Genomic DNA, 22,316 nt, shown 5'->3' with positions numbered 1-22,316 from the left:
TTAAAAGACTGGCACTGAACTACTTGACCTCTTTAGTCAAATGTTGCCTTTTTGATTGGAAAATATATTACTCATGTGATTTGTGTAACTAATAAATGAATGTGAGTAGCCTAAATAGGGATTTGAGTACATGGCATGTTATTTTTTTTTATTATTCCGGCACCTTATGATTTACAAATTAAGCACTGGTTCTCACTATACAACAGACGAGATAAAGTATCTGTCACTTTTAACGAGTCTGACAGATTGAAGAATCTCATTTCCTTATAAATTATTCTGGATGATGTTTCTGAATTAAGCAGCCATTTTATAAATGCAATAACCTTTATTCCTCTGTTCACTAGACTTTGGTCCTGCAGTTTTACATTAATCTTAAAATATATCTTAAACCTGCAAAACATAAATTATGAATTAAGATTATGTTCATGCCAAGTTTCTGAAATCATTCATTTTTTAAAAGCTGCATCTGAACAAAAATCTAAATTTATTAATTTGCAAAATGCACTTTTACTGTGATTGGTGAAATGAAAATACAAGACGAGTGATTGTTCCTTATTTTTTATTTCATTTTTATTAATAGTACACAACATAAACAGTGATGAATACGTTTATTTGATATATTGACTTGTATATTTAAATAATCTGAAGGCTTCTATTATTCTGTCACAAACCAAATACAAATATTCTTAAGATACAGATGATTGTTATAGAAGGATTGAGATTAAATGTCTGAAATGAGCCGAGCATTTTAGACATATCTCACATCTTCTCACTTATATTCGTGCTTTGTGGAATACTTTGGGAGTTAAATTATTTTCTCACTGTTACTGATTAATTAAATCATCACAATTAAAGTATTTTTTATGCTTTACAAAAAGCTATTAAGATGTACCAGTTTGCATAATGTATATCTATTTATTCATGAAAACCAGATTTATTTGATTAATTATCTGGTATGGGACCTAAGGATGTTCTTCAAGACAACATTCATTTCTAATATGTATCTCATGTAGAATAAAATTTTGATAAATATGCAAATTCATCGTCTCGTGCTCATTTATGACATGTATTTCTAACATCCTTTTTGTTTTGTCGTTTAGATAAATTGAGATTTTCCAAATGGACGAGTGATTATCTGCACATTTACTGCTCACAATATACAATTCTGTTGCATTGATTGTGTTTTTTTAAAGACATTGTGAGCATCAAACAATACACAAGCAAAAGTATGTTCTATACACAATGACTCAAATGTATTACGGATGAATTTGTATGTTGACAAGCTGATTTTCTATGCCATTAATGCCTCAACCACCGTTGAATTGTTTATTTCAAACCTACATATCATTTGTATCCTGTTTTCTTAGACATTGAAGCACTAGCCACATTCTTAACCATTCATTTCTGTTAAATTGTCTTTAACTGTAGGGTGCCGGTCACATTAGTGACATTTCATGGGCAACAAAAAGGTCCGTTGTCAATAGCATAGCACTGCTCACACAGTAGTCACTTGCAAACCAAGCAGCTTTCTGTTGGTCAGAACGGCCGATTTGTGTTAACAACTTAAATACGATCAAAATCTAAGAGGGGAAATCTTTCCGATTCGATTGGTTAGATTTTTATTGTAATTCCTTGATTTTGCTGAGCAACGGTACATGTGACCGCACCTTAAAGGGATATTTCACCGCTGGAAAGATGAATGTGTATTTAAATCGGGTCATTTATGTAGTAGAAATGTGAAATTATTTTAGAAGTTGGTGCCTTTCTAGACTGAGAAAAGCTGGAAAATGTATTTTTGGCTCATGTGGATAAAAGACAACAACTCCCAGAATGCACTTGCTTCGCTGCCCTACGAGGCCACGCCCAAGCCACGCCTACCGGTTACAGAGGGCAGTATCGGGAGAAATGATACAGCTAGGCTACTAGTCGACTCGAAACTGAAAAGACGGCGTTTTATCGTGAGATCCCCCTATGGGCGGGTTGAAGACATGCGGGACGAGCTCCTCCTACTGGCTGGAGTCTCTCGCCTCTGGACAAAAGAGCCTCTGATGAAGATAAATGACGATTTTTGCGTCATCAGAGTTTTTTTTTCCAGACACACAATACAGAAATCTCTCGTCTCAGGGGGACATGAGGGAGGGAAGCACGGCCATTCGAGAATACTACCGGGTTTCTACTGATACAAAGCTTAATGCTAATCGGTGAAGTATCCCTTTAAGGATGCACTGTTGAAATTGTTCATTTTAGCTTAGACGCCAGATTATATTAGTTCAGTTTCAGCAACCAGCAAGGAATTATTGTCAGTGCAAATTGGTGCCTTACTGTCAAACTGTTTAGTAATAATAGCAACCATTCAGTGTCCAAAAATCTCTGTGAAGTCACCAACCCGCTTGAGCTGCTCAGTTTGCATGGAGTGTCTTCTGATCAGCATCCTCCTAGTCTTGAGATCCTTAGGAAAACCTGCAGGAGCCGAGGGCATGCAAGGCTTCGTCCCTGCCGCTACGCCGCAAACTGCTTTGTTGCTGGAGCCAATGCTGCTTGAATTTACGCTTCCAGTGATGTTTGGGATCAGAGCATGCTGGTTCAGAGGAGGGAGGAAACCAGCTCGAGGATGGGAGATGGGATCCAAAAGCGCCCCAGAGCCCCGACGCTCGTAGCTAATTGGATTCCTCCTGTGCAGGTGCGTCAACGAAGCGTTCTCAAGAGACTCCCTGGAGCCTACCAAAGTAGGAGAGCGTGAGTTAGCAAGCTTTCTCTTCTCCAGATGTCCTTTACGGTCTTCTGGTGAGTTGGCAAGCCTCACTGATAGTTGAGAGTCCGAGCTGTAGTGGTCCATTCCTAGTTGCCTTCTCTGGATGATGTTGCGGAGACTGGATACGGCCAAATTTGGCAGGGATTTGCCCGGATCAGCCGGGGAAGCTTCCACGCTGCTTTTGCAATGAAGATTGGGATGGGATAAAGAGTGTAAGGACGATAAGCTATCAAAGGACATGTTTCGGCACAGTGCTCCTTCCGGTCTTAGACCTTCACAGTTGCTTCCTCGACTCAGAGTTTGACTCAAACAGTTGGCTTCTTTCAAATCAACACTGGAATGTCGCGATAGTGGTGTATTACCGAAAGCCAATCTCTTCATTTTGAAAGTTAACTCCTCTTCGAGCGTGATGTCCGGGAGTTCCTCCGTGGCCGAGGTGGCTTTGGCGTACTGTTGGGCCAGAAGAGACGGCGGGATTTTCAGCCAAGGCTCGGAGTGTAATCTTTGGAGATTGTGGAGTTTGCTGACTCGACTGTGCACCAGGGGAGCCTGGTGGGATGGAGAGGTCGGCTGCGAATTCGTCATGCTTTGTAAGTCCTGAAAGGAAAACATATGCTCTGTGGGACTAGAGGAAAGAGTCCCATGTGGAGATGTACTGAGGAGAATATCAGATGGAGACGCACAGGGAACGATGGTGGAGTTTTGATTGTCCCATTGTTCCACCATTGCAAGTGGAGGAATGGATAGGTACTGTTTTGCCATTTGCCTTCCACATGCAAGTTTATCAGGGGTGATGATGATAACTTCTTTTCCTCTGGCTTTGCATGCATCTATCAACATTTTAAGAGTTTCTTCATCGTTTGCATTGATGGCGTATATCAGAGCCGAAGAACCAGTGTGGTCCTCAAGACATGGATCCGCGCCGCTACCCAAGAGCAACGCCACCACCTCAGAACCAGCTTGCTCCAAGCAGGCGTGCATTAAAGCAGTCTTCCCACTTTTATCCTGGATGTTCGGGTCAGCGCCACTTTCAAGTAGGTACCCCACCATTTTAACCTTGGAAACACTTAGGTGGTCCGTATACCTGCTCCTGCAGGCGATCATCAGGGGCGTTTCGCCACACTCGTTGCTCTCGTTTATGTAAGCGCCGCCTTCCAGGAGTAGCCGTGTCAGACGGAGACGACTTAAGTAGACAGCCTTAAGCAAGGAGTTGCTGTCAACCACTTGTGGACTTTCCATCTTCACCTCTTTCACTGCGACTCACACCTGCGGATCACGGATGCTGCCATGACAAACCTGTGAAGAGGGGAACCAGATTAGCCAGGGAAAGCATATAACAAGAAGAATATGAATTTTATTCAGTTTATTGAACCTTTAGATAAAATATGAAACAATCCCAAAATATTGTTGTTGTTGAGTATCATATATCAGGCTTTAAAGACTCATATAGTAGTGCATGACAGTGAGAATATGAAGGAAAAAACACGTTTTATTCAGAGACCCAAACTCTGGAAACTGAATAATAATCTAAATGCAGTTGCTGACATTAATATGAAATTCTGATATCTTGTGATGTAAATCTTTTTAACAGTATAAGTCATCTCGTCACTCTGTATCTCCCAATAATGTCCGATGATAAAGATGATATTTAAATGCTCTCTAGTTTTAAAACATATAATGCACTTCAACACAATGGTGAGTGAGAGATCAACAAATAAAAAAAGTCCTCAAAAGTCTGATGGATCATATTTGATACTCACATTTCTAGAATATGAGCTATGGATAATCAAACCTTAGTTGTTTCAGATCAGTAAATGTTCATCTTGAAATATTACTAATAATATACAAGTCATTCTTCATTTTGCACAGCAAAAAAGCCATAAGCTGAAGGTGGACATTTTACAAATAGTCGAAAAGGCATTTTACTTGCTAAAAAAAAAATATTAGTATAAACTATCAATCAGACAACAGAAGGCATGTAAGTAGATGTGTGCGAGTATTTCAGTAACTTTTTGGCCATATTGATAATTTAGAGGCCTTATAAATTTGCATATCAAATATGATACAGTATAACACTTTCCATTTGAAAAGCTCTTCTTATGGCACATGTACTAAATGAGTAGTTTTGAGTTGTTATATTGTGGACTGCTCATTATTAGGTTGATTTGGTTGCACACAAATGCTGCAAAATAATAAAATGGAGCCAAATGCACTTTCCGCTTCGCTGCGTTTTATAATCCAGCCTTGCTCGGCAACAAGCTCTCGTTCTGTAGAATTACAGCTCCGGTACTTTTTTTTTATTTTTTTTGTGAAAAGCTAAATTCAATAAACCGAAGCAGAGACCTTGGCTTTATTGTTTGCCATTACCGCCAGACAACATTCTTTACGGTGCCTGTCCTTTTCAGCATGAGCGCAGAGCTCAGCCTCCCTCACGCTTTCTTCAGCAACTGCAATCTTTCTAAAGGCCATTGTGTTTGCTGTCCTTGGTGTTACTTTCTCAGAGCCTGCAGAACATCATCCCTCTGATTGGGGTTTATCAAGTGTCCTTTCATTCCCTTAAAGTCAATTAGAGAGACCGTTAGTGGTGCTGATGTAAAGAGAGTATATAGATGCTGTACTCTATAAGCTTCGTCCTACATCTTAGTTTTGCTTAAACCATTTATAATTTGTTTTGCGTTTGCAAACTATTCTCAGAATCTGGCCTTGTGTGAATCACAGTGTTGAAAACAATCACTTCCAGACATCAGTACAGCTTCCATGCTTCTCAACTGCAAGTCCTTTTTATATACATTTTTCAGTCAACATGATATCAAAATGAAAATGTATTAAGGCACAGTTATTGTTTATGATTTATTAGTGCACGTTATTATAAAAAAAATTCCCCAAAATGCAACATGAAATCAAAATCATTCCTGGTGTTGGTGTGTAAAAGTCATTTGTGTGTGTGATTAATATAGATGATCTTTGAAATAAATGTCTGTATTCTTACAATCTTCCACCAAAATGCAATGCTTTGCTTTGCCTCTCCAACGACTGTCCTTTTCAGTGGATGTAATGAAGTCTCAAATCTCTCAATATAAATTCATGCCGATTATAATCACGTTCGCGTGATGTTAAAATCAAAGCAACAACTCTGTCAGTGGAACCAAGTACCATTGTGCATTTGCTTTATGTGAAAACAAGGTTTGAGCAAGTTGTCATGAGCATCTTGAACACTGTTACCATGGAGGAAATGACGATTGCTTTTGCGTAGCGTGATTGTACCGTGTCAGCGATGTTCTGCTCAGCTCTACTGGGAGCGGGTCGAGAAGCTCCACTTGTGAGTTGCACATAGACAGAGTAAAGTGGCATTTGAAAATCCTGTCCAGCTGTTCTGCGTTTCAGTGTAAATTAAAAGAGCAAACAAATTGTCATTTTTGGCATTACAAGTCTTTGTAATGTACATGGAAAGATGGTATATGAAACAGCATAATTCAGTATGCACTTGAGATTTTGAAGAGGTTGCAAAGTGTTTCTATTATAATCAAGGCACTGAATGTTCTCACTGCTTCAACTTAACCACTGAAGCAAATGAAAATAGATCCAAGCATGCATTAAGCAAACCTCATTCAGTGCCATCAACTTTGTTTGGACGAACATGTTCTCTGTGTCTACCTTCAGTTTGCATATGAAAGGTGTATTTATCAGAAGCTGCTTGTTTCATTGATTGATGTCAAATACTACTTGATTTCAAATACTTAATGCAAAGGTATAAAAATGTGTTCTTACCGTATGATCTCAAGCCGAGATTTCGAGCGCTCCGGATAGAGGCTGAAGTCAGTTGTGTCACAGATGCCTGTCTGTCTGTAGTGTAAATGCGTTTGAGCGCACTTGTGTTGCAGGCATGACGCTGATCAGATCTAAGCGACAATGAGAGGTGTTCACATTATTCACATGCTGAGAGGAGAAACGGGCAGGGAGGGAGAGAGAGAGAGAGAGAGAGAGAGAGAGAGAGAGAGAAAAGCAGGAAAACATCAAGACTGAAAATAACCTTGATTCTCAAGAACTTCAGATACACATTTGAACCCTTTCAGGATTGAGAGAGGGATTTAGAAACGATTTAAGCGAGCAATTTTGTACGATTTTGAGGGGCCACACAAGAGTGAACTTCATCCATCTGTCTGTCTGTCTGTCTATCTGTCTGTCTGTCTATCTATCTATCTATCTCTCATCTATCTATCTATCTATATCTATCTATCTATCTGTCTTGTCTGTCTATTTATCTGTCTTATCTATCTCTCATCTATCTGTCTGTCTTGTCTGTCTATCTATCTATCTATCTATCTATCTGTCTATCTATCTCTCATCTATCTATCTCTATATATCTATCTATCTTGTCTGTATTTATCTGTCTATCTCTCATCTGTCTATCTATCTGTCTGTCTGTCTATCTATCTATCTATCTATCTATCTATCTATCTATCTATCTATCTATCTATCTATCTATCTATCTGTCTGTCTGTCTGTCTGTCTGTAATTATCATAATGCATCTGGTGGTTTAAATTCTCATTCTTAATGGTTATTCTAATGAATACAGTAATTTTGCAATTTGTACAATGTTTTCTATTTTATTTATATAAAAATATATTAAAGGCAGTAAATTAAACCTGATGTATAAATATTACCATAATGAGACTTTCAAGGAAAAATTTGCTCTATTGTTATAAAAATAAAAAAAAAAATCCAAATTTCTGATATAATAATGCAAATGTGCTTAATTTTCTTAATGCAAACCATAATGTAAAATATAGGCTAATTAGTTATTTTTAATTTTGGGATGAATGTTACCCAACCGGTTTCATGAGATTAACTCTTGTATAAAAGTGATGCTGCTGCTGTTTTTTGTTTAAGTATCGCTTCACTGTAGAGACCCTGAGTTTCTGTAAGAGACACTTTATCATTCTAGCAGCCACACATAAAATGCTTTTCAATGCTTCTACCAAACAGGAGGCAAAAAAAAAAACCCCATCTTGTTAGAGGACAGCTGTATTTCCTGTCTTTTTTCCATCATACCTTAGATATAATGGTGTGTATACATCTGTACTCGGTCTGAAATAGTAGCTAGGCTACTTTACATTTGTGAAAAGAACTGTCGTCAGGTTGATTGGAAGGTGAGATGGCGTAGATTCAGTCCACTTAAGCAATGCTATCTCCATGACAACCAGTGAAATAAAGAACCGCTGCGTATGTCTTGTGCACTCACAGGTTTGACTAAACTCTCTGTGAACTGAGAGCTGTGAACTTCTGTGAACTTCCATGCCGACTGAGTGGATTTGATTGGTCGCTGTGATTTTGACATGTTCCTGGATTAACATTGTGAAGGGAGTTTTTTATTAATCATAACTAACATTTATTTTTCCTGCAGGCGTAACATTTGTATGCTTTTGAGAACAATTGTTTAAAAAAAAAAAAAAACTTTATCCCAAGTTAGTGTGAATGGAGCATTGAGGCTAGACCATAGACTGTAAAAAATAGGGCTAGACGCAAAGACACGTTTAAAAGACAAGTAATTTCACACGGTAGCCATCTTTGAAACGGCTCTCGGGCATGCAAGTGAAGCTCCTATCTCTTTAAATGGGGAAACATCAAATTGTCCAAAACAGTTCGCCAAGCTGACAATTAAATTTCATATTTGAAATCACATACGCAATCTGACAACAACTGTCTCATAATTTTTGTTTCTAAACGCTCGAATCATGACAAAAAACTGCATTTTTCAGGCTGGTCTGAGCTAATACGCAGTCCTAAGCGCGCGTCTCAGGAACCGGAGCTTCTAACGGCAGCTGTAGTGACGCAATGACTTTACTCATCGGCGATTGGCTCTTTTCTTTGAAGCTGGGACTTATTCCGCCATATTGCGCGTTACACTTTCTCCTACTCATAAGCATCATAGACAGATAAGCATAAGTAACAGGGCTGACACTCCACTTTTAAACCGTTTATATACTGTCTATGTTTTAAACACCACTCACAAACTTCCCTAAGCACTTCCTCTTTGGGAAATCCCTACCGCCATTTTGAAGTTTGTTCCACTTTGTGAAGTGGATGAGGGAAGTTAATTAGTTAATAATTAATTAAAGGTTAATAATTAATTGCATAATAGTGCATAATATATTGATTATGTTGAGATTTAATTGCATAATACTTGTTAGCTACCTTATCTTCACAGTAAAAGTTTATACTATTGATTTTTTTTTTTTTTTCATTTGTGTAATTTTACTTCCCTCCAACAGCTCATATACCTATAGGATTTTACATATTTTCTCCTACAACTTATATGCATATAGAATAAAAAAAAAATCATAAGTAAAAAAGGGGTTTAAATAATAAACCAGCTCCATAGTGAATTCCAAGGGCCCCATCATACACCCGGCGCAATGTGGCGCCAGCCGCGACACAAGTGTGTTTTGCTAGTTTCAGCCTGACGCAGTTATCATTTTCACGTCCTATACCACGTTGTTTAAATAGGAAATGCATCTGTGCGCCCATAGGTGTGCTGGTCTGAAAACGAGGTGTGTTCTGGCGCATTGCTATTTTGAGGCAACTGAAATAGACTGCGCCATTGACCAACTGAACCCTGGTCTAAAGTCAATGCCGCAATATTTTTTGTTTGTTATTTATGCGCCTATAGGCGGGTCCACAACGCACATACACTTTGTCCCGTATATGCTTTAACCTCGTTCTCAAGCAGATCCGTTTCCTCCTTTCCTTCCGCTTGCAAATTCGGCCATGTAAATAGCGAATCTGCCATGGTGCGAGCGCAACTGGGATTTAAAGGGAATGGGAGATGAGACTCTGATTGGTTTATTGCACGTTATGCCCAAAACACACCCATTACTCATTAAGAGAATAGGGTCAAAACTACCATGCACCAAGTGCGCCGACCATTTTTCCCGTCGTTAAACTAGCAAAAGTGGATTTGGACACATCCTAAGTGCACTTGCGCTGTGCGCTTTAGAAGATGCGCTTAGATCGTTAAAATAGGGCCCAAGGGATCAAGGGCTTATTAGTGCGTCTCATTTAAAACTTTTGCGCAAGTTCCGCCAGTAGTGGGCACTCGTGCAACGTAAGCAATGACGCACATCCGAGTGAACGAGACGGAGGGAAGTTTGCGAGTGAAGGGCATAAGAATTTGGAGTGGAACGCAGCCTAGGGGTTTTGTGTAGAAGCACCTAACCCTTGTTGTAAGCCTAAAACAAAGTAACTATCCTTCAAATCTGATAGATTGATTGAAATGTTGTTCCAGGATCAACAAGGATGTTGTACTTAGTGAAATTACCTTCACCGCATTGGATTACACAGCTAATTACTTCAGCAATTGAGCAGTTTATCCCCATGCAGTAATCTCAGAAATAAAAAAAATTAAAAAAAAGAGACTTTATTTATTTATTTATTTAGTGTGATTAACTTTAGCAGTGATTATATTAAGTGTTCTGCTGTCTAAAGTATATGTATGTGTGTGAGTGTGTATATATGCATGTATACTCTCTCTCTCTCTATATATATATAAGCATTGTATGCGTATGTGTGTGTGTGCATGCACTGGCTGTGTTCGGAATAGAATACTATAGAGTGTTTTTTATTTGATTATTACACACATGGAACTGTAACATTGCACATGTGTCTGCTGTTAGTAGAAACCATGAACCTGCTTCACAGCGGACAGTCTAATTGTTTAGCCATCGTCATAGCAACTACTCAAGAACATCAGGTGCAACTTTTTTTTTTCTTCCATTAAACTGAGTGACATTTAGTGATGCTTTTTCTCTATTAACAGTCGGCAATGTCTGCTCAGATGACATTTTTATTTTTTTTTCAGATGATGTACAAAATTATACATGTGCAATCCACACAATATCCTACAGTATGCAGTTGCTAGGGTGTTCTGAGGGTTTTGGACGTTGCTACTATGCTGTTGATAGTGTGATTGATAGTATGTTAGGTGGTTGATAGGGTGTCAATAGAGCCCAGCCTCAAGTCTCTATGATTTTCAGATAAGTATGAGCAATAGTACTGGCGATGCTTGGTTTATCAAGCACCACTAAAGTGACCGATTGATTCAGACATGCCACAAGATGGCACTCTCTGAGCAGGGTTTTTTTAACACATTTGTTTGTATGATAATGCCTTAATTTTTAAAGACTTTTGTTTTAATTGAATTCTTGGGAAGAACCCAGTTACTGACAGAATTTGTGTTTGGTAATAAGCAATAGAAATAGTTTTACAGTAACACTAGAAGTAGCAGAGCAAAATGCATTTTTCGTTGCATTGCACTCTATTGTTGAAGTTTCAGTTTAGTGGTGCAAATAAAATGGATGTTTGTTCCCAGGTTGTGAACATCTGGCCTGAAAATGCCCTTTTCAAAATCCATAAATCTTTGATCTTGATTCTTCATTCCATTTGCATTTGTTTAGAAACAGAACATCCACAAACAGATTGCCACACTCTCCCTGTTTTTGAGATTTATGAATATGCCGCTATATTTGGGATTGACAGACAAACCACTAATCCCCCATAATCCCACAGGGTTGCCCTTGCCAAAGCATTCCCTGACCCCAAAGGCTATTTGGAGGTTAAAAGTTTATGCTCTTTCTCATTTATACATATACCCAAATATATATATAATACCCAAAACAGAACATACACAGTAGGCATAGGCTCTGCTTTATTTATGTTCACAAGTTCACTATTAAAAATAAAGTGTCTTTATGTTTGCCATTGATCGTTCCATGAAGAACCTTTAACATTAATGGAAACTTTCCATTCCACAAAATGTTCTTTAGATTGTTAAAATGTTCTTAACTAAAAAAATATATATATTTTAAGAACTGAAAGGTTTTTTGTTGAACTAAAAATGAAAACCACATTTTGGTACCTTTATTTTTAAGAGTGTTGTTATTTTTTCTTATATTCAACCTCTCTCAGACAGTTTTCACATCTAATTTATGTTCCTGTTCCAATTGAGGTTTACACAATTTTTGGGTTAATGGAACACAATTTACCACATATAATCAACAAGCAACCAACAGGCCTTTATTATTTATATAATAATTTACATTAACATGTTATTTATTAAAATCGTGTCACATAGTGTTTATGATTTTTTTATTTTTTATTTATTCAAAATTAATTGTTAGATAGCGTATTCAAATATCACAAACTCACTTAAAAAATTGAGTTCAGATATTACACTCGCTTTATAAAGTGAGTTTGTAATATTTGTTAGTATTGTCGATTATTTTCTCACCCAAATGTTTTCCCTTGCCTCCTCATAGAAGACCAACGTAACGGATGGCTTACACTGAATATGTCAAATCGTGAGTGTGAGGCGTCTCAATCTCGCGCGGTGTCCTAGTTCTGCTCTGCCTTTGACTTGGACGAAGCGCAGTTCATCCTTGTTTTGCCGATCATGAGGCTTGCGGCGGTATTTAGACTCTTTGGCTTGTTGAGATGTTTAGGATGGATTTTCACTTTGTGACCACCACACACACCCATATGTTTGAAGATTAAGAGTTTTGGCTGCGAGGATATGCAATAATAGCAGCAAATATTAATGGTGCATGTTCCCAAATAAGTCTCAAAGCATGCTGGGTAAGTTCTTAATGTGGTTTCCCGCTCTGTTACAGATGGGCCCTGCAGAGGTTGCGTTCAGGTGGGCGTCTGGTATCGTGGGCTCTTCCTCCGTGAGACACAAGTTCATAGCTTTGTAGGAGTGAAGTCAGCTATACAGCCAGGAGGAGGAGATGAAATTAGAACCGTTGTGAGTTTTCCCTTTTTTTTCACGAGCACAAGCTTTCACGAAATATGAGTTTCTGATCACAGACTTCTTATGAAACATTGGCTCTATTCCAAAACTCAGTTAGGTAATTTTTAAGGCATCACAAGAGGCATAAAATTCATCCTTTACAGAGAAGACAATCCCAGAATGCATCTCTAGCTCAGTAAATAAATAATAAAGATTCTTGTGAAAATTAGTCAGATTATTTATGCACAGCACAGGCACCAAATAATCATATTACTTATATGTATGTGTATATATTTAGTGCTCTGATCATCTATCAAGAGGTGATGTGTCATTGCAGTCAAAGCACATGTTGCAGGTGATTTTGTACATTCGCCAGCAGGGGGCGTAATTCACAATATTTGTACAGTGGTGTATCCAACTTTAAATTTAAAGTCCCACTGTAGTCAATAATTGTATCCCTTAAAACTCATCTTTGATCACCAAAAGGTTATATTTAACCATTTTTTCCTTGAAAAAATGAAATAAAAATCTTCATGCCTTAAAATATCTTGAATGTAACTCGACACCCTTACCTCATTTAGTATACGCGCTTCGATGAATATGCAAATGAGCCCCGCCTCCACTCGCTCACTCAGCTCAGAGATCCACTGGTTGATGATCACACATTGATCTGATTGGTTACAAGGTAGTATGTGACGTCAGAAACACCAGCGTTTTCAAAGCGTGTTTTTGAGACTGTCTTTGTTTCACTGCAGTTTTAAGGAGAAAATACTCAGCAATGGTGTCGAATTTACACATGCTTTGTCTTAAAGCATATTAAAAACACCACACAGACATAATAAACATCATTAAGCTTAATTTTCACCACAGGGGGACTTTAAAGAATCTTGTTACAGTGTTATAATTAATTCCCATTACATAGTGGATGAAGCTTAAAAACTCTAGAGTTATTGTAATAAAGTTTTAGGGGATAAAGGGGATTGAGGATTGAGATCCCCTCAATAAAAGTGTGTGTAAGCTTTTTATGATTTTTAATCTTATTTTTTAGGAAAAGTTGGATCAGTTTGAAAAGTCATAACAACCCGAGTCAGAACAGTGTGAAGGTCTGAGCCGAGTTTGCTGGTTGATGCTGTTTACATTTTGGCTCAGAAGAATTGTAGATCAGTAGCTGACTTTGTCAAGCCAACATAACACATAGAGAACACACTAATTTATGTAAATAAAAAACAGCAGTATTTTAATATTTTCATACAAATGACACGCAAATGTGGGCAGCGAATCAAATAGATTGGTGAATCGTTTCAAACGAACTGACTCGGTACTCTGAATCAGACCTCCGAACCTTGCGAGAGATTATAGGAAAACGTGTTTTTTGTTATTATTTTAGTGGAAAGCGTGTATTATTTACCTCAGCTGACTTAACACACAACATATAACACAGGCTACAGAACACAACAGCGGTGTAGTAGCACTACTCATTTTAAAGAAAAAAACGCTCTTTGGAAAAATGACAATATTTTTCTTTCATGCTTCTGAAAATAGAGTCACATTCGTTCTAGCATCTGCAGTGTTTCCGATAAAAGCGTGAAACTAACTTCAGGGACGCATGAGAAAGATACCCGAGGGAGTCTCTCGTGACAGTGAGGTAAATAGAGACTGAGAGGGTAAATAGTTCTGTCTCTTTAAGTTGGTGTCAAAGCCGATTAGCGCTGATCTCGGTCGTGATTCTGTTGTACCGTCTGCTCACTCAATCTATTTTTTGTTTTACGTCCCTGCGCGCAGTTTAGACCATATTTGTATTAATATTTGTTGACTCTTTTACTGTATTTTCGCTTTTTTTTCTCCTACACGCGTACTCCTTTATACAGCTGTGCGTAATTACGCGTTACGCGCGTCTGGAATCTCCTTTACGCGCTTTTGGCTGGACTTTAGATCATCATCTCTGGCTGCTGTGTGTAAGGAGGAGGATGATAATGGGCTCGGTGTGACAATCAGGGTTTTAAGATGCAGAAGAGCGTGCGTTATAATGAAGGACACGCGCTCTTTCTGTCCATGGTCGCGCGTAAAGAGGGAATTAAACGTGGGTTCTTGAGTAAAAAAGCCGCAGAAAACAACCGCTGGAACGAGAAGTACTTCGCGCTTTACCAGAACGTGTTGTTCTACTTTGAGAACGAGCAGAGCACCAGACCATCTGGGATTTATCTGCTGGAGGGATGCTCCTGCGAGAGGATTCCGGCTCCAAAAGTGTCCACCGTTGGGAAAGAGAGCTCAGATAAACAGCAGGTATGATCTGACCTCACATTCACTCTACATCTCATCTACTGTGGTCTAATTAACACGGGTTTACGATTAAAGCCACATTTGTGGTGTGAATGTGCCAGCTGGGAGGAAGTTGGTTTCTACAAACACCACGTGTTTGTGTCTGTTTATCAGTGTTTGTGTGTCATTGGACACAGTTGGTCAGTTTTTACTATAATGAGAGTTTCAAGGTCTTTTTTTTTTTTTTGTATAAGTCAGCTTCTGTATAGACTCTAAATTTATTAAATATAAAAAAACATACGGTAAGTGTGGTTTTATCGTGTTCAACAAATGTTACATAAACAGAATGATATTAGAATGTTAGTTTGAAGGGCTGATTTTTAAAAGACTAAATCTTTGTTTAAAAAATATAAAAATAACAGAGCTTGAAGTTGAAGGGCACAATTCACGCAAAATATCCAATTTTAAACTAGATTTGTGAAACCACAAACACACAAAACCACTGCTCTAGTTACTCTAAACATTCCATTCCATTTTGCAAACATTATGATAATGTTACTTTTGAATGTTTCTGAACATTCTATAACAACTGTTAACATTTAAATAAACAGTTAGATGAGCCAGGGTTATTATCATTGTTTAAAACTATAAAAAAAATTATGTTCATTTATGGAAAGACACCATCGTAAAAAAAAAAAGCTCATAAATATCACCATACTTATTACCAAGTTGATTGATTAGAATTGCTAACTTTTTTTTTGTATTACAAGTTTTCTGAAATGTTTGTTTGTATGTTTAAATATGCAAATGAGGCATTATCTAATTAAATAAAGCCATGTTCAAAATACTTGTTTACATTTTTTACATATTAGAGTAAAAGGTTCTTACAGAGGGGATTTTGGATTTTTTTTTATCAGAAAATACTGTCAACAATAAAAAAAAACTATATATATATATAAAATAAAATCAGTAAAAAATTATATCAGTAAAAAAAAAAAAAAAACTATATAAAATATTATATAAACCCCTCTGTAAAACCTTCAGAATATAGATAGGAATAAAACTGTAAAGTTTGGTGTATGTACTGAAGTGCTGCTGAAGTGAAGATTTCTAACTTTAAAGATATGCAGTGTAACTGAAATCTACAGATGCAAATAGATGAAGTGCTACAGTAGAAAACATCCACTTAAAAGTGCATTTTGGATGTTTTCTTTATAGTCTGAAAAAAAACTATGAAAATGAAAAATGAATAAAAAAAATGACAGATGCATGAAAAAACAATGTTTTTGCCTGTAGTGTCTCGCCTTAAATAAAGCTGAAATAAAATTATTGGTTGAAAACTTAAACTAATTGAAAATTAGAAATGTGTGAGTTGAAGGACTAAGTTGATTATTAACTGGAAATGAATAAAAACTAAACTAAAACTGAAATAAAAATAAATCAGCTAAGAAAAATGTATAAAATGACGAAAGCACATAAGAACGCTTGCCTTCCTCATGTGACAACTAGCCCCGGACTTTCCTATGTGTTGGTGTAAAGATGTTAAAACCAACAATAACGGCCTATATATTGCAATTAAATATGTCAGCTGTTAAATTAGTCTAGTAAATGTCTGTGCACTGATGTTACGCCTTCAAGATTTCATTTTACTTTTAATTTCTGACTTCTTAGGTCTTCATCAAAAAAAAAAAAAAAAAAAAAATACAATGAAATATTACTGGTCCAAAATGCAATTGTGGACCAATAATATTAGTGTACAGACATGGAAATTTCTTCAGTGAATAAGCAATTTTTAGTTATGCTCAGCTCTAAAACATAATTGGTGAGTGGAATCTTTATTAGTCACAAACTGGTTTATTGAGAAAGTCATTAGTTGACCGATATTTGTCTATTTAGACATTTTGAGCATCAGCTAATAACTGCATGCTTGTCTGATTAACAAAGATTTCTGTAAATATGGCATATTTGTGCTGTTATCGTATTGTATTATATTTGTATATTGATATTATATTGGAGAGCAACCCTCCCTATCCATTACCCACCGAAAAGGCCTTGAAATTCACTGGTCAAGAGGTGTGGGATTTAATATTTTAAGATATTTTCCAGGCCTATAAACAAGCATGCACATAGGCTAAATGAACATGCGCTGCGGTCGCTGCTGGTGTTAAGCAGCATCTTGCAGATTAAACACTCATCTTCTGCGTATGAAGCAGATATATTCTGATCCCCGGGCGTTTGTTGGGACCACACGAGCCTCGAAAGCCCCTCATCAGCGCGACAGCGGCCGACACGTTCTGTCCACATTAAAGCCTGAGTGTTTGAGTGACACACTGAGTTTTGGAGTTTCATGTGATTTGATTTGTTCTTTTATAACCCGAATTTTAAATTCAAATTACCCGCTAAAATATAAGGGTTAGCCTACAATTTATTTATTTCAAATTCTAAAATATTTATTTATACGCTTTGATAGTGTACTACCTTTACATTTGTGCTAATTAAAAAAAAAAATATATATATATATATAAAAAACATCGTTTTAGTAAAATACTTTTACAGTATACATTAACCGTTAATCGTTTTCACGTGACGTCACACTCTTATGAGGACAAAACAAGACTTTCCTCTGCCGCCTGTCACTTACTTTTACCAGGTTTGTGCTGTTGTAGTAAAAGACCAAATTCTATACACCTTATTAATGATAAATGCAATGTACAGGAAAGCAGATGAACCCAGAATATTATTGCAAAACGCACTTTTTTTTTGTAATGCGTTTTTCCATAGAAAACCGTTATAAAGAAGCCATTTAGCGTGTTATGTTCATATTCTGGCCTCATCTGCTCACCTTATGAATCCTCAAGGTTTAAAGTGAAGTTTAATATCACTTTTTTAGTACATTAAAGGAGAACTCTGGTCAATTTTAACATTGAGCTCATTTTTTTGTACATTTGGAGTGCTGTCAGTACAGAGAACAACGACAAAAATCGGTGTTGCCTACACCGTGTTATCCTCTTTTTAAAATTTGCACCCTGTTGACTTCAATGGGGCAAGTTTTAAACCTGCTTTCAGCCTCTTAACATCCTTGATGTGTCATTACAAGTGCACAGGTCATGTGAGTGATTCCTTCGGAGTGAACGCGGGTGAATCTGACTGCAGTAGATGTGCAAGATATTAATAAAAATGAAGTTAATTCGGCCAGCGCACATACTGTATTTACATCCTGTTTTCGGTCGAAGTCCACAGTAATCGATTGTCGAGTTCACGCGTGTGATCATAGGTACTAAACCTATGCGCGTGAACTCGACAATCGACTACTGTGGACTTCAGAAATCAGAAAACTCACATTTTGTTCACATATTTATATTTTTATTCTTTTGAGATGGAAAATTGCAGTTCTATGGATGTTTTGCCTGCCTGGTCTCCACGCCACATCTGACTCACATCAATATCTCCTCCTTGGCCTGATAGTTGTGAATTATAACTGTCATGAAAATTAAAGTGTAAATTCGAATTACTATAGCGTAACCATTATACAGTATACATATATATGTATATGTATATATATATATATTTCTAGCATTTTTTAAATAATACTGAAAAAAAAAAAATCTGTATTTATGTATAGATTTTTCCAGTTAAGGACCTAAATCCCCCTAAAGAGAAGTGTTGTCATATTTAGCTAAGCAAACCCATATGCACACACACACAATCTCTTCTGTTATGTTATAGCAGATGTTGTCTGCCTCCACACACACACACACACACACACAGATTATCAGCTGTTGGCTGAAACACACTCGTGTGTGTGTGTGGATGCCCTCTGCCCCACCTAATGTTTGACCTCTAAAGTGCAATATGCCTTATTTTATTTAAAAAAATTTGTATTTTTTGGTATTTTTGATGTTGTTATTGCATTATGATCATTTGCTTTGCATGGTATTCATTGAGCAGTGTTTTTATCTACAGCCACTTGCATAATTCTTTCTGCGCTTTTATCGTTGGCCATCACCAGTCTGTATCAAACGACTGATAAATGACGGGTGTGTGTTGAAGTTGAGCGTGTGTGTGGTTTTGCTGGAGGGCATTTCAAACAGCGTCAGCATCAGAGAGCTTTAAAGGACTTCAACTGCATGTGAAACACAAATGCTGATTCAGCTTTGATTTCTGGGCCAACTCAATTAAACCAGCTTTTGTGATATGCAAACTAACCTGGATATTTATCAAACAGTCATTTATTGATGGAAAAAAAATTATTTGGCTTGAAATGGCTGCTTTTAGTTTAGAATAAAATTATAATTGATTATGGTAATGTTTTTAATGTGATTCTACTAAGCAGTTTGCTCATTGGCCGACTGGCCGATATTTACTCTCGCTCGCCACTAGTAGGTTTATCTCCCGCTTTGAACATGTTCATGATCAAGATTCAAGATTCAGATGCAAATGAAATATGCAGGAAACAAACACCAGTGTGCCTTGTGCCGGTGGCTTGTGTTTCCATGGAAATGGGGTTTGATGTCATGTTGAAGTGCCACTGTATTATCAAGCTCGCAGCGCTCACACAGGAGTTCTGTTCCCACTAAAGTCAACATTACAATGAAAACTCATCCGATTTATTATATTGACCGCTGATCGACACAGTAATCTGCCTACACTCAGACATTTTATATAATTGAATAAACTACTGTTCAAAAGTCTCTTTTTCCCACCTAAGGCTGCATTTATTTGACCAAAAATACAGTAGAAATATGAATTATTACATTTTGAATGTATATTTAAATATATTTTAATTATACAATTTATTCTCCAGTCTTCAGTGTCACATGATCCTTCAGAAATCATTCTAATATGCTGATTTGCTGCTCAAGAAACATTTCTGATTATTATTATTATTATCAATCAGTGCTGCTTCATATTTATGTGGAAACCATGATGCATTTTTTTCTTTTCTCAATTCAAAAGAACAGCATTTATTTGAAATAAAAATATTTTGTTACATTATAAATGCATTTACTGTAACTTTTAATTGAATGCATCCTTGTTGAATAAAAGTATAAAATTAATATGTTTTAAAAAAAATGTGCGAACAGTAAGTTTATGTCATAAAATACACTTTAAAAAAGAGGCTCCCTTAAATTTTTTAAGTACAATCAACTTTGAAAGTTTGTCATTTCAACTTAAATTACATTAAACTGACTTAAAAAATCAGTTGAATTTTGTATAACTTATAATAAACTTAAAAAACTATTAATAACTTTAAAAAAAAAAGTTGCTTAACTTATTTTGATGAGATAAAGCATATGTTAAACAACTCAAGTTGTCATAACTTATTGATCATATAATTGTTTACATTGTGTTTTTATGCTTATTAATCACTGTAAGTCAGTAGGTTTATATTGCACATTTTATATTTGTGTCGATAGTTATAAATTGTACTGATCTGGTAATCACTATGTAGGAATCTAGCTGCCATTTTAATATTTTTTTAAAATATTAAAAAATATACAGTACTGTGCAAAAGTCTTAGGCATGTTAATAAGTCAGTTATTTATATCTTTTGCTGTAGTGTTTCAGTAGGAAATATCGGTTTACATTTACGTCTCCGAGACGCTTGAAGAAACCTAAGCATGCCTAAGACTTTTGCACAGTACTGTATATATATTAAAATGGGTTGTGAATGCCATTGCATGTTGATTATATGATTTTCTGTATTCTTCCAGATGTAGTCCGCCTGGAAGGAGCGATCCCTGTGAGTCTTGCTGTTTCACGAGCTCACACATGCACACATATATGCGAGTGTCCTTTTATTGCACAGTGCTGGGTTGCCTTTCTAAGAATAGTATCCCTTCTGGCAGCGTGTTTCTCTCAGACATGGCTATTTCAATGAAAGTCTTCGGAAGGGCAATCTGTGTACATGCATATAGGGCTGCTAGAAGAAATTATGCAAACGAGTCAGAAATGAATGTGAAATCTGACCCGTCAAGCATTGTTACTGTAATTGGACAGAGCAGATGCATAAGTGGGATTCTGTGGGAGATGATAGTTCTGTGGGTCGGTGAAAGTGAAACAGAATCCAGTGTATTTGTGGGTCGAGTCTATTGTTGTCTCTCGGTTTAAACAAGGCCTGAGGCTCAGGACAGCGCATTAAAGACAGAGGAGAAGCTCTGCCGGTTGCATAACCACACACACACACACACACACACACACACACACACCAGCCGTGCTTCATGAGAACACAAACGAGCCCTTAAGTGAGCCTACGTCCTATAAAACTCTCACAGTCTCTCGCTCTTTCACTCCATCACTTATATGAGGGGAAATCTGTCAAGAACATGTGCAGGTCAGAAAATGAACACCTTTGGTTTTTCTCTTATACGTGATCTATTAAAGGTGACCAATTATGATGACCGAAGTTTTTGGGCTCTACTAGAATAAGTTTTTTATGCTTGAATGTTCATTATTTTCCTCATATTCTCCATTGTTGCAGCTCGTCTCTTCCCAGTCTGTCAGTAACGCTCTGTTTACTTCCTGTCTCTATGAAGCCCCTCCTTCTGAAAGACACACTGTGCTCTGATTGGTCGGCTGGAGCAGTGTGTTGTGATTGGTCAAGCACTTTGAATGTGTTTGGGAAATGTCCTGCCCCTTACCAACCACCAGTTTAACACACTACTAACTAACTCAACCAGGCCCGCCCCTTTATTCTGCGTATTAATTATTTAAATGAGGAATATTGTGACGTGTTTGTTCCTACAAGGCTACAATGTCTTCAGTTTCAGGGAGTTCAGAAACACTGACACTGAATTACTCCCTCAAACAGTAACATTACACACTAAAGAAAGCTGAAAATGTTAAAAAGCAAAATAGGACCCCTTTAATATTTTTTTCACTGTGTGTTGGCTTGATGTTTTGTAATTTTATCTTCTTCTTTTCACATGCTGCTTTATGATTTAGGGCAAAATTACTCAGTAACACGTCTACTGTCATTTCCGTTTAACGAGTGTGTGCGAGTTCAAGCCAGTGGCCGCTGGAAGCGTCTCTATTTAGGTCATAACTCTTCTAATGCTGCCCACCGTGGACCAATGCAACCAATGCAACGCTTCACTCTCTGATGTTTAATTTCTCATCTTTTCCAGCATTACTTCCTGGTGATCTTCGGCCACGATGGGCAGAAACCTCTGGAGCTGCGGACTGAAGAGGACTCTGATTGTAATGAGTGGGTGGAGGCCATTCAGCAGGCCAGGTACAATACAAAGACTAAACACTCTTGAGTCTTTTCAGAACAAAAGTGATTTTGCTGAGCTGGTTAGCATGTCACGTAACAGCCTTTTTCTGTAGGAAATGAAAATCACTTAATTGATTCTTCTAGATAGCAATCCACACGGAGACTTTTGCTTCTCTTAGTTTGTATGAGTCTTGAGAAAAAATAGGCTACTTATGTAATTTCACACTCATTTCAATAGTGCTACAAACTATGCTCAGATTTGACAAGATATCAAAATTTACAATCGAAAGTCACAGATCTCCAT

The 22,316-nt window shown here is 37.1% G+C and overlaps 2 protein-coding genes across 2 annotated transcripts in view; one reads left to right on the top strand and one right to left on the bottom strand.

Moving 5' to 3' along the window:
- Positions 1-2,117: 2,117 nt before the first annotated feature.
- ankrd34ba (ankyrin repeat domain 34Ba) lies at positions 2,118-3,991 on the bottom strand (the record flags this gene model as incomplete). Its single annotated transcript, XM_084399797.1, has 1 exon — positions 2,118-3,991. One exon carries the CDS (start codon positions 3,989-3,991, stop codon positions 2,354-2,356), a length of 1,638 nt encoding a protein of 545 aa, XP_084255923.1. The 3' UTR covers positions 2,118-2,353.
- A 9,853-nt stretch (positions 3,992-13,844) lies between these two features.
- The window catches only part of rasgrf2a (Ras protein-specific guanine nucleotide-releasing factor 2a), a 40,399-nt gene continuing 31,927 nt past the window's right edge, over positions 13,845-22,316 (top strand). Inside the window, exons 1-2 of the mRNA XM_084400335.1 lie at positions 13,845-14,820; positions 21,924-22,030. Of these exons, the coding sequence (XP_084256461.1) occupies positions 14,542-14,820; positions 21,924-22,030 (386 nt within the window). The 5' untranslated portion in view covers positions 13,845-14,541. The remainder of the gene's footprint in view (positions 14,821-21,923; positions 22,031-22,316) is intronic.

The sequence above is a fragment of the Rutilus rutilus genome (assembly GCF_951802725.1).
Source record: "Rutilus rutilus genome assembly, chromosome: 25".
NCBI classification, from domain to species: Eukaryota; Metazoa; Chordata; class Actinopteri; order Cypriniformes; family Leuciscidae; genus Rutilus; species Rutilus rutilus.
Note: the sequence above shows the minus strand (reverse complement) of the source record. Positions and strands in the feature narration are given on the sequence as shown.